General features: G+C 33.2%; 1 protein-coding gene across 6 annotated transcripts in view; it reads left to right on the top strand.

Annotated features, from left to right (window-relative positions):
* The window catches only part of FCHO2 (FCH and mu domain containing endocytic adaptor 2), an 86,313-nt gene that overhangs the window by 43,901 nt on the left and 29,119 nt on the right, over positions 1 to 13,293 (top strand). For all 6 annotated transcript variants that reach the window (XM_063180067.1, XM_063180071.1, XM_063180066.1 and 3 more), the window contains exons 11-13: positions 2,939 to 2,963; positions 10,341 to 10,398; positions 12,882 to 13,057. In XM_063180067.1, the coding sequence (XP_063036137.1) occupies positions 2,939 to 2,963; positions 10,341 to 10,398; positions 12,882 to 13,057 (259 nt within the window). The remainder of the gene's footprint in view (positions 1 to 2,938; positions 2,964 to 10,340; positions 10,399 to 12,881; positions 13,058 to 13,293) is intronic.

Here is a 13,293-nt window from a genome sequence, read left to right as displayed (position 1 = left end):
TTTTGTATGAAAACTAGTAATGGGGATAAAAAAATAGCCAATATTTAACCAAAAAAAAAGGTTTATAACAGCCGTTTGAAGGAACACAATGAATACAAAAACATCACAGTTATTTACAATTTTTGTGACCAAGGATTTTAACATAAATAACAACAAATAACAAGCGTATTCATAGTAGTCAGCTCATGTTTCATTCTTTCCTGTGCATAGGTAAGTAGTTTTCCATTCTTCTGCATGTCAGCTTTGTAGATAATGTAATTCACATTAATCCTAGTAAAATATATCTGTATGTGGTAAAAGTACTTGATGGCTGTGTTTGCAGAATTGAAGCTTCAGGTATTCTTCTGTTAGAGGAACTTCTACATATACCGTCGAAGGACAGAAAAATGCAGTATATCATGAGCACATTCCCTTCTCAAACACCATCATTCTAGATCAGGACTGATGTCCCAGATATACCCTATGCCATATTCTTTACATGTACTCAGTCTTTGAGGAGTTAATCTGTGCAAAAAGTGAGTTTGAATAACAGTCCTGAGGGGGATTATTCACAGTATCTATATTAGTATTTATGGTCAGTGTATTTTTTTTCATATTTCTACATGTATTTTCTCAAGAAGACAGCTTCCAATTTGACAACTTTGACAATACAGAAATATTCCCAGAGGCAACATCTGCATATATACTTTTTAAAAATAATTTTTAAACTATTCTACCAGTGTTAGTTTTTTTAACATACTGCTGAAAAATTCGCGACCTAAGGACAGCAGGTGCTAATAGTATTTTGTTTCTATATTCACACACTCTATGAAAGTGCCATAGGCATTTACAGAGATTCTTGCATTAAACCATAACTACTAAATGAACTAGAACATCACAAATAAATAACAGGCTTCATTATGTGTTTACATAATATATTTTAATACTTCTTTTATGATCTCTTTAGAGATATAGATTGCTAGTCTGTATTTTGTCTGATTTAATCTTCAGCTGATGATCCTGTTACAGACTGGAAATGATGAAATTGTCATCAGAAACTTCTCTGCACAGAGAAATCAAGTCCTCCCTTGGACTTGTGTATATTAGTCTGTGAGCTTGTTTCATTTGTTTAGGGCAAGCTTTCTAAATCTAGAAAAACTCTCATGGTTAGTAGGCTTTTCAGTTTGTCAAGATAGTTTTTAAACTGTTGATGCCTGAACCAGTGTGTCTAGTAATGGTTTTAATTCAGGGAAATACCACACAGGGTGCATTCTCTTATATATTGCTGTAGTTTAGCCAGGGATCACACTTCTAACCACTGCTTTGCATTATTTGGTTGTTTCAGTTTTTATCTAGAATCCTTAAATTCCCTTATAAAATCTCTGTTTTCTGAAACACTACCTTATAGCAGAAGCATGACCCAGTTCTTTAATTTAAAAGGAATGATCTAGTGAATCTAGTGATTTAAAAGAACTTTTATCTACAGCTTGATGTCCTTGTTCTCCACCTCACCAGCATTTATAAACTGCTGTGTTTTCCTTGCATCTATAGAACAGATCCTGGGAGATGTCGGTAGTACTCTTCTGAGTCTAGATCTGCCATTTCTGTTTAAGATATCTTAGCTCACTAATTTTGGAAATCTTCATTGTGGGCTGAAATATATTCATTCATTTGCCTTATATTTCACATTTCTCAACTGTTACGTACCTCAGGCTATCTTGTTTGCATACAGACACTTTTTGAAACCATATCTCTCAAGAGAAGAATATGCTTTGTCTTTTCAAGCAGTAAAATATCTTTCAGAACAGCTCTGTTGCTATGAAAGATGTAAACCAAATAGAAATTTGATCACATATGTCTTCTTTTGTGTCAGGCCTTTCAGAGAAGATGAAGTCCTTCATCTCACTGTCATTTCCTTAACAAGCTGTACTGAATTTTGTATTAATGCTTCCATGTTAGCAAGTTTTTTGCACCTTTTTTTAACACACTGTAGTAAAAGCTACATTTTTGCTTTTAGCCTATTTATTTTTTCAGAGAAGATGTTTTAGATTGCAATGCATTTTTTTTTCCATGTTCTTTTCTCTATACATGCATGTGTAGGATGTTCAGACTAATGATATAAAAGCATTCTTGCTCAGTTGCACCATCATGATTTTTCAGGGTGCAAATTAGAGAGGACTTGTACGCTACTCAAGTATTCCCATGTTGTGTAAATGTAATTGCTTCTGGTTTTTGAAGACATCAGAGAGAATAGTGTCATTCATTATTTTAAGTACTTCTACTCAAATTGAAGTTGCAGTGGAAAAGCATAGCACTTGTGAAAAATGTGCTTGCAACCACTGCCTTCCTGCAGACAACTTACTTTTCTTTCCTAGAAGTGCTTTCTAGGAGGATACTCAGTTATTTTGTTCAGCATCTTCTAGTACTTGACTGCAACTATGCTTGACAAACATGAACTAAGAATGAAACTCTAAAAGAGAAAGCTCTGAATTCCTCTGAAGAAAATCTTAATTTCTTTGTGAATTGGGTTTTGTCCAAAACATTTTGCACTTGCAGGTAGACTATTTTATTAGGATTGGTGACTTCTACTTATTGCACCCATCACCCATGAAGACCTGAAACTTAAAGTATATTCATCCAGAACACAGTGTGGTAGTCCTCACTTTCCTTGATTTTTTTTGTTATTATTTCTAACTCTTTTCAGTAATATGTGAGTTTGATTTTTCATAATTTTTTCTGATTTTTTTTTCTGCAGTGTTTTGAGCATAAGCTGTCAGCTATTATTTAAATCTCATTCAGTTGAATGTGGATTATTTAAAGTAAAAATTTCAAGAGTATGAGAGGCAGAAGGGTCAAATGCACTGTCTTAAATTATTTGAAAATATTGGAGGAGATTTTGTGTGAATAAAATAAGTTGTGCATTCTATAATTGTAAATTTTCTATTTTTTTTTTTAATAGGGAGTGTCCAGATGCAGACTCAGTCGTAAGTAGACTTATTTCCAAAATAAATACATATGCTTATACTATCAAACCCCACAATCTGATGAAACTCAACTTACATACAGTCCCTGCAATACATAATTTATCTGGTAAAAGATTTAATATTTTTATTGCATACTCCAAGTGTTAATTTTGTGCAGTACATGATCTTCAGCGGTATGTACAAACAAGTGTCAGTAATACATTTTTGTTTCCTAATAATAGTAGGTTTTAAGCAAGGTGTTTTCACTGCAAGTATATGTTACTTTATTTTTCAGCTAATAGTCTGAATTCCTTGGCTAATAGATTCTAAGAAAGAAAAAAGATGTAGTTTATTGTGGACTCAACTTTGTGTTGTCATATTCCTCTGCTTACCACTGTTTCTTTTGAGAAGTCTTTCTAATATTGACTGGTTTCTGCTTTACCACTGGCAATAGAGTGTAGGAATATACTGTTCAAAATATGACTATAAATGCAGCATTTCTAGATGCACTTTATTAATGGTCCAGTTTTCGTTACTGTTAGATCTGTGATATGCCTTACAATTTTTTTTAGTCAATTCAGGTAAGTGGCTGTTTAAAATTAAATTAAAGATGTTAATGATTTTCATTTCCTTAATTTAGTCTTTTCTTTTTATGCAAACACATATGTTCTCTTGAATTAACATATAACAAAGATTGTAACTCCCTGTAGCTATGTTTGGGAAAAATTTACAGAGCAATCTAAGTGATTTTCTGTAGGCTTATGTATTTTTCATTCATTCATTTAGGTGCAAATTATATTACACAATTTAAGTTTTCAAGTTCTCTTATTTTGTGAATTTTCTGATTTTTATTTGGTAACTAGGAGGTTTTAGTACCTAATATTAAAATTTGTTTTGAGAAACTTGATTTAAAACATCTAGTAAAACTATCCTTCTAAATGGGGAAAATAAAGTTTTGCCACATAACAGAACTGTATGTGTAAGAGCAGATGTGTAGTTCTTGCCAAGACAGTTACTTTATATTGTGCAGCCATCTTGAATTACAGTAAGTTTCTTTCCTTGGGTGCATTTAAAAGAAACTAACAATAGAAGTATCCTTATAATTTTCAGGCTTCTCATGGAAATAAAATCATTTGACAGTTCAGGTTGAGTCATTGGAGTGAACCACAACTGGATTTGACTTGCAGTGTTTATTTTCTATGCTTATTTTGTCTCCATGTTTTTGGAAGACAATTAGTTCAAAAAATTCAAGTATAAATTGGTTTGGCATTCTATCTGGCTACATGAGGCATACCATATGATCATCTAGGTTAATTGTTGATACTTCTTTTTTGTCTGCTCAATATTTTATGACTGCATTTGGAATTTAAAATTTGGTCTGTGATTTCTTCTTGCTTTTTTCAAGCCACAGTAGTATTCTGTATAGTGATTGAATGCTTTAAAAGCAGAAGTCAATATTGTAATTGTAGTGAAAAAATTACAGAGATTAATTTCAGCCCTAACAAACAAGCAGTCCAAAATGCTTTTATGTTTTAAGTTTGGAGTCCTCTTCTGAAAGGTCTCATTTCAAATGCTTTTAATTTTTCTTGGCTTTTACTTATGGGTTTCCTTTCTGTTTAATTTTTCAAACCTAATGTAAATGCTTTGAGCAGTCTCTATCATCTCTAGGAAGATTTGTTTTATATGGATATTTGCAACAAATAATGCATTTCAAGAAAATGAACTTGGAAAATTATTATTAAACAAAAAAGATTAAAACAATATTAATTTGTGTTTGATTGCTAAGAAATACTGAGGAATAGACCTCAGAAAATTCAGCTTAAGATGTCCTAGTTATTTTTTGTCAATTTTGTTCACTCACAGAAAGCCTCTCTGGCATATATATGATTAATGTGGTCATTTTTTAAAACGTTGCTTTTGTTTATTTGTCAAGAATTTTAATTGTGTGAAAGGAATGTAAGAGATGACCAGTCTTCAATTGTATATAAAGACCAAGGTAAAAATACTGCAAATTTTCAAGTTAAGGATGTAGCAAGAACTGATTTCTGTATATTATCTACCAGTTCTGTGTGCTACTGTGGATCTTTGAACCTACTATGTAGTCAATACCGTGAAGGCCTTCTCACTAGTGCAAAATGTGTAACACAGTCTATCAAGCTTCTATTCTGTTTCCAAAAGCAAAATGGTGAGATGGGTCAAAAATGTCTTTTGTCCCAAAATCCTGTCACATTTATATGTGGTGAGACAGATACGCTTATGCTCATCCTTTTTGTAGCTGCCAGATTATATATACTGGAAAATAAATTATTAAGACATTAATTCCAGTAAGTATTTTTTTGTAATGGCTGTAAGAGGTTTTCGTGTGCTCACAGTAGGCAGCTGGGGACTGAGAACTGGTATTTGTTGAAAAAGTTGACCACTTCAATAAGCAGTCTCTGTTTAAATATAGGTGACAGTATCTCATGAGATTTAAAATTCCTGAGTTTTTTATATGTCAGTCTATAGTGTAACTTCCATTAAGCTAAACCTTGATAATTGAGAAAAGTGGAAAGTCTATAGTAGAAAGTGTCACTTGAAAGAGATAGAAGACTGACTTTGTATGGGGGTTTTGCCTTAGAAATTTTTCTAAAGGCTGAAATGTCTTGTTTCCCATGAGTTTGCCATGTCTCTAGAGATGTTCTCTAGGAAGATATGAGCTCTGTTTTTATTTCAGGAAAACATTTACAAGGTTCCACTTGTGTCCAGTAAGATCTGAATTGGGATTGCAACCCTTCCCTTGGTTAGGATGCTTGCTGATCTCCTTCTTCTACTTCACTGCCTATTTTCATAAAGACTGTAGTAATGTAATTATCTTTGAGTTCTCTATTCTTTCTGTCAAATCCATTTGAAATTGTCCAGTAAGTTCAAAAGTAATTAAGAAGGGAGTCACAGATGTACAGAACATAATGCTGAAAGGTTTTTTTTTCCATGGGAAACTGAAATGCAAGCACATATCAAGGCATCCAAAACTTTTCATTAACCTCTTAATATATGAGATTATATAGAATTATAAACCATTTTTTTATTTTTGGGGACTGGTTGAATTTGGAACCATCAATTTCTGAAAAGTGGAACACAAGTGTAATCTAATATTTATTGAAATTCACGTATTTTTCTTTATTAGCATTTTACAGCGTTTTGTTCTGGCATTTTTCAAATAGTTGCTATTGAGGAAAAGGCTTTCTGTCACAGCACAAGAAAGGGGCACTTTGAATTCCCATTTTTCTTTCTTTCTGCATTTCTAACAATAGGAGAAACTGACTGTCTGCTCTCTTCCTCTGTGTCTTTTGGGTTAATAGGCACCCTAAGGAGAGGAGGCCAATATTATGCCTCTGTCTTAACCTAAGTATATGTCAGAGTCAAATTTACACCTCAAATATGTCAGAAGCGGAGAGCCTTTTTGTTCTCTTGTTCCAGCCTATGTGCTTCAGCTGCTTACTTTGAGTCCTCATCCGGATTACAGGAAGCCAATTGAGTTCTTCCAGAAGAAAATAGAGTGAGCTGTTCAGCTGCATTGCATCTTGAAGCATACCCTCAGGAAAACTTAATAAAGAGTTCTCATAACCACTGTAGTTATCCCAGGAGAAGAGAAAATATAAAGAAATCAAACTGGGGCATGGTGAAGGTTCTTTGCTTCTGGACTGACGACCAGCCTGTCAGCAGCGCTAGTGTTGCAAAGGGCTAAGTGATGTAGCTAGACCACAGTGCTCTGTAGTCTAGCTGCATCGTTTAGCCCTTTAAGTCCCCTGTCCTCTGTATGTAGCCCAGAGACACTAATGACATGGTAATGGTGTGGCTTCTTCAATCACTTTAAATGACAGATGGGACAGAGCAAGGAAACTGAAATAAATTATTCACCAAAGCTGAAAAATGTGTTTCGTTAATAGAATGCTTGGTCCTCAAGCTTCTTATGCAGGAAATTTAATTTTATTTATCAAGGCCTGATGTTTTATTTCTTTGAAAATTTATTAACCCCATAAAGGTTGTAGAATATGCCACAGCAAAGACAAAGGTATATGACCTAAGTTTCTGGTGTATGTTTACAGCTATATAAGATCACAATTAATGCATTACATCTGCAAACACAGTGAAAACTGGCTTTTACAGCTACATGTTTAGTTGCTTAACAGAACCTCAGAAAGGCTTCCTGGAAGTCCGCCAGGTGCAGTTGCTTTTGCAGTTGCTTTCTTTCTAGTTGCTTTGCAGAGTTCAGTTCACATGCATAATGAGGTAGTTGGGAGCTTTTTGACTGTAAAGAACACTGCATATATTTGTGTAGGAGGCTAAAGCAGAACTCCATCCCCATTTTATTAATAATAACTTTTCCCAAAGGCTGAAGTTTGCAAAGATCATCATCTTTGTGTGTTGAAGTTCAAAAATTATATATGTAGGTTGTGAACTTAAACTCTGATCAGCATGGTAGCAAATCAGGTTTTACCTGTGTTGTGTGCCTGATATTTAAGATACACTGTTATTCATGACATAATACGTAGTTCTGTAATTGTAGGAGTGTGGAAAAGGGAGTAAACATTAGACAAATAAATGTATATGCCTCATTAACATCAGATTCATGAGTATGTGTCTCTCTCAGGTTGCTGTGTTATCTATTCCTGTTAGTAAATTGTAAATTTGCAAATGAAATGTTGGTATTTCAGAAAGCATATTCATCAGTTCAACCATTCAAAATATTAAGAACAGTGTTTTGAAATACTAGTCAACTTGTAAGATTGTGAAGTATCATTTTACTTGTGTAATTTGTAATCAGACACAATCTGCCTTTGTCTATGCAAAGGTGTATCAAGTATCTATTCCACCCATTTTTTATGTTGGTTTATACAAAAATATAAATTCAGCATCTAGTTAATTAAAGCAAGTGTTAATGATCATAAATTGGCACAAGATCCAATCAATCTGAATTGCTGACAAGGCTGGAAATACAAGGCATATTATTTATGTGTGTATATGCTGTTTCATGTGAGATGTTTGAAATTATTTAAATCCATGTATTTAAATTTCAAATATAGGAAAAAACTACAAATTAAGTTTTCTGGTTTTCTGCACAGAGTTTGAAAAGAAGTGGTAGCATAGACTAGCTGAAAGAGAAGGAAGGAATTTTCTTCTCCTGTGTTCTGAACTTAAGCTGTACGGTGTTCATCTCTGTTATACATGAAGTTGTGAAAACAGACTGCATGCTGAAGGGCTATTTCTCAGGAATAGATGATTCAAGTACATTATCAAGATCAGAAATAATTGTCATGAAAGTATTAAGAAAGAAAGTTAAATATTTTAAGATTTTGGTTCTTTCTTAATCCTAGAGATTATTCAGTAAATTAAAAATAATACAATGAAAATAACTTCTACAAACTTAAGTTCTCTCATAGTTTAATATCAAAACAGTGAGTTTTGCCAGCTACATTGTGCATGCTGTGTCAGCCCAGTAATCATATCCTGTACATATATGGCCCAGTTTTAAGAAAAATTAATTGTTGTGTATTTAAAGATTTTTATTGATTTTCAATTCATCTTGACCATGAATGTCCCTGATCTATGGAAAATCACCTGGTGTGACAACTAAATTAATTTCAGAATTCAGAATTTGTAGTCTTACAAGAAAATAAACTTACTCTGTAGCTATAGGTTTTTATTCTGTTTACTTTGATGTCAAGTTTCATTAGTGGTTTTTGGTATATAAACAAGGTCAGCTTGAGGTCAAGCGTAGCTAGGAACCTTGATTTGAGCAAGTAGAGCTAAAGTATTGGACCATGTGATTGTACTGTTATTACTTTTTTTGTTGGTGTATTTATTTATTTATTTATTTTGATGTGGTATTTAATTTGGTGTGTCTTACATCTGTACAGGACTGTATTTCTTATACTTTTCTTAGCAGAAAGTTTGAGCTATGTGTAATTTCCATTTATTTTAGAAGTGCTAAATTTAGGGAACTGTATAGAAGAGACTTTCTCTTAGTGAATTATCAGACATCCCATTTGTGATACCTGTAAAAGATACAGAAGGATAACTACATTTGAATCATTTTAATGTTCATGTTCTATACTTCCAAAGCTGTTCAGAGACATTCTCTTTAAACTTGGCTTCAAATTTTATCTGAAGTCATGAGGTTCCTTTCTTGTCCACTTGAAATCACCAGCATAAGTCATTTTGTTGTATCTCTTGACTTCTAATGGATTGTGTTTTGGCCATACTGTGTATACGTATCTGTTGGTCAAATTGGTTCCCAGTACCTGTTTTCTGATAGAATATACTGATGCTACGCTAGAATAAATTACTTTTATATGTATACATATTCTAATTTTTATAGCATATTAGTAACTACTGAAATCACTGCATTTTGAAGACACCTTGTTTGTGGTTTTTGTGATAAACTTACTGAGACATTAAGCAGTTCACATACACTGCCTATGCATACAAAGTTGTGAGTGGATTATTTTGGTTCTGAGTGGGGAAAGTATCTACATATCCATGTTTTTCCTGTATATGTAACACATGATGCAGGGATTTTGTGCATTTTTAAAATTTAGATTAACTTGGAGACTTGTTTCTCTCTGTCCCAAAGTTATTTTAATGAAACTATATGCTTAGCTGAGCATTCTAAGTTATTTTAACATCATTCTTGTCAATTTATGTTTAATTGCCCGCAAGAGCAGACATACAGAACTTAAGTTCCCAGATGCTTATTGGCTGTGAAGATTCAGGATAGTGTTGGAGATTTGTAAAGGAAAACTTGGGAATAAAATTTTGAGCGCCTGTGATGTGGATATTCTTTTCTGAAGTAACAGTGCAGGCATGCTGCCCTTGCTAGGGGAAGTGGAATTGCAAGCAGCGCTTTGGCTAGCACACTTAAATATTGACTAGTACTTAGGAAAGGTTTTGCCTCTGCACCATCAGAACACCTTGTGTCTTAGCTGAAAGCAGTAAAAATTGGGAAATTTTTCTGGAGCCAAGAGGATTATAACCTAATTTAACTCAATACTAAAGCTAAAATAATATTGATTTCTGTCCTTTTTGATAAAGTAATTGATTAATAATTAATGAGTAATTAGTAATTACAATTAGTAATTAAGTAGTGATTGATTATTTAAAGCAGATGCCCTTCAAACTTGCCAGTTTTCTCAGGAAATTTAGAGCTTGTTTTGTTACATTTTGTGGTGAGATACCTTGTCACACAGCTTCTGAATGACAGATCATAACTTCAGATAATTGTAATAATGTTGAATAAAAATCACTTTCATGAGTTGTTGCAACTTTAATTTGTCAATGATGTAAAATTTGGTCTAATGTAAGAATGACTTGGTTTTTTTAATTATTTATCAATAGCATAATTTTTGTTGTTGTTTTTAGAACTTTCCTGATGTAGATGATGAAGGATACAGCATTAAACCAGAAACAACACAAGATATCCTTTTTACCATTATTGCGCCAAGTTATTTGATGCTATTACAATTCTTTGGAAAGAGGAAGTACTGACTAAAAAGTTAAGGAAGATGAATGACATTTATGCCTATGTTGCAACCTTGTATTCTTACACTCATAGTTTTTGTAAAATGAACCCAATTTTTTCTTGGATGTGTGTGTGCAAATGTTAAAGATTAGATTAGATCTGATCTGATCTGATCTGATCTCTTGGGAACTTTAGGACAGTAAAAATAAAAAGCAAAAAAATTGCCAGATCCATTGCAGATCCAAAATTCCACGCAGATCTCTCTCCATGAAAAGCTCTCAGAGAGTTTATAAAGTTTCCAAATTTTTTAAAGCAAATTGAATGGTTATCTGTTCTATACCTGCACCCTCACGTTTTTTTTTGTAGCACTAGAGCAGTGTAGAAATAGAATTTCTGTTACTTAATGAAGTCATTACACTACATGCTGTTTCCAATTGGTGCTTTTAGCTTTTACAGTCTTTTTAATAACTTCATATTGAAAGCTTTATTGCTTTCATGTACAGAGCAGATTTTGTTCTGAGTCACCTTTATTGAGGCTCAAGATTTTTCTCTGCCATTCCCCTGTTGCTTTGGAGAAAAATTCTTGTCCCATTTTTCCTACCACCACAGAGGAAAGTTCTACTTAAGAGCTGGGAATAGTTACCATAGATCTAAGCAAGCTTAGTAGGTTGGCAAGATAGCTAATTTTTGGAAATGTATTCACTGAATTTTCTGAGTACTTCAGATAAAAGGTGAATTTGGGCTGTACCATTACCTTAAATTGCAAAAATGTTTAAGTAGTTACCAGCTCATTACAGTGGCCAGGTCATCATCATAATTTCTTTGTTTTCATCAGCTTTGCAGAATATTCCTCTAATATCCACATGGAAGAGTTCTGTAAGAATAAAAGCCATTGATGTAATCTTCTGTTTAAAAAATTGATATAAAAGTGGCAGACTTTTATCTAGTTCTGAGAGGATTGTTTCATGTTTTGCATGTATTTCTGAAAGTGAGAGATAAGTTAACAGCATTCATGCTTCTCGTGATAAGTGAACAACATTCATGCTTATTCATTTGGACATCTTATTTTTTATTATATCTTCTTGTGAAACAAAAGAAAAGGCATACATTCTATGAAAAATATTCATGATTTGCAATCCCTCATAAGGTAGTACTTCTGCTGCTGAAAATCTTGACCAGCTTCAGGAATTTATCAGCTCACTTTCTCTTTTCCTCCCTTAGCCTCTAGAAATTTATTTTGTTACTGGGATCTCATGAGATAATTTGTTGGAGGACATTGTTTTATTATAATGACAGTCAATCATAATAAGTGTGACTTAAATCTCTGTAGGCCAAACACTTTACGAGAACTGTCTTATTCGTAGGAAATTAATCGTGAAGGTCAGTGATAATGTTCAAGACAAGAAATATGTTGATGAAATTAGAATTACATTTCTTTGAAACTTTTTCTATAAATGCTTCATTTTGAAGCAAGAGAAGTGTAAAATAAAAATACTTGGCTTTTTCCTCACCACAATTTTCAGATCCTTTCAGCTGAAAGGGATTTGGAATGTTAGGTTTAAAACTTTGTTATGGAATAGTTTGAAGGAATTTAATGCAAAAGTCTGTCGTATTTTCAGGTGAAAATAACAGAAGTGACCTAGAGAATATGTACACTTCTTCCAGGTGGTACAAAACTTTGTGTTTCTGTAGATGAAAATTTTCAAATTTTTCTTGTCAAAACAAATGCAGGTTTTAAGACTTAGCTTGGGCCTTTCAGAGCTTTTCTTCAGTGCAGCTCCTGTGCAAATAAAGTGCTGTTTATTTTCCTTATTTTGAGGTCTGAGATGTCATTATGATTTCTTTCTATCCAAAGATGACAGTACTTTAAGCAGCTGACATTGTTCAGTTTACTGTGCAGTCTTCTGTTTAACTGGCATCCTTACTAAAAACATTTTTAGTGTCACACTGTAAGAAGAGCAAGTAACGGTGGCTCCTGCTCTTTCCTTCACTGTTTATGTTAGGTACAGCTACCATGGGCATTTCACTGCTTATTAAAAAACGTAGGCTTTTCTTCATTTGATTTAAAAGACTTCTAGATTTTTCATACATCCCTTAGAAACCCTGTTGGAGTCTTGCAAACTACAATTTTACATGTAGAAGTGTTGCTGCTGTAGAATCTTAAATTTAACCTTATGTCTTCAAATATGCAGTTATTCATTTATATGACAGATACTGCCATTCTTCAGTTATATGACACCATGGTTTTTTGAACAGAATCATCATTCTGAAGTTAAATGGAATAAACCCCTAAATTTTAACTCTGAATTGTGCATTTTGGACTGTGGATATATGTAAATGCGCTAAGAGATCACTTAATATGAGCATTTCATGGATCAGAATTATAAAGTAGATTAAGCGGATGACTTTGAGGTATTTTTACCTTAACTGAGACAAACATACCAAAGAGAACCATTTCTATTCATCCAGTGAGTCTGACTCTGAAGATGATGAACCTAGGAGGTTCCATGTAGAAATAAAACCTGTCCAGCCAAATAACAGCTCTCAATACACTATGCCTTCTTTGGATGAATTAAAAGTATCCATAGGGAACATCACTCTTTCTCCAGCAATATCTGTAAGTATTTTGTTCCTTGTATTTTTATCTATAGAAAAGTGGCAAAGAAACAGTAGTGTAAACATATATTATAATGTTCAGAATTTTTCTAGGTTCAGTAATTCTTTTTTCTTGTGCACTAGGTCATTTTTGGTACATTCCATATTCCAATATATATAGATTGCACTTTTATGTTGCAATATAACATTAAGTACTTTTCTCATATTTAAAGTCTCCTTTGAGACTTTAGAGTGCTC

Source organism: Melospiza melodia, chromosome Z (assembly GCF_035770615.1).
Source record: "Melospiza melodia melodia isolate bMelMel2 chromosome Z, bMelMel2.pri, whole genome shotgun sequence".
In the NCBI taxonomy this organism is placed as follows: Eukaryota; Metazoa; Chordata; class Aves; order Passeriformes; family Passerellidae; genus Melospiza; species Melospiza melodia.
This window is presented reverse-complemented; position numbering and strand designations above follow the sequence as displayed.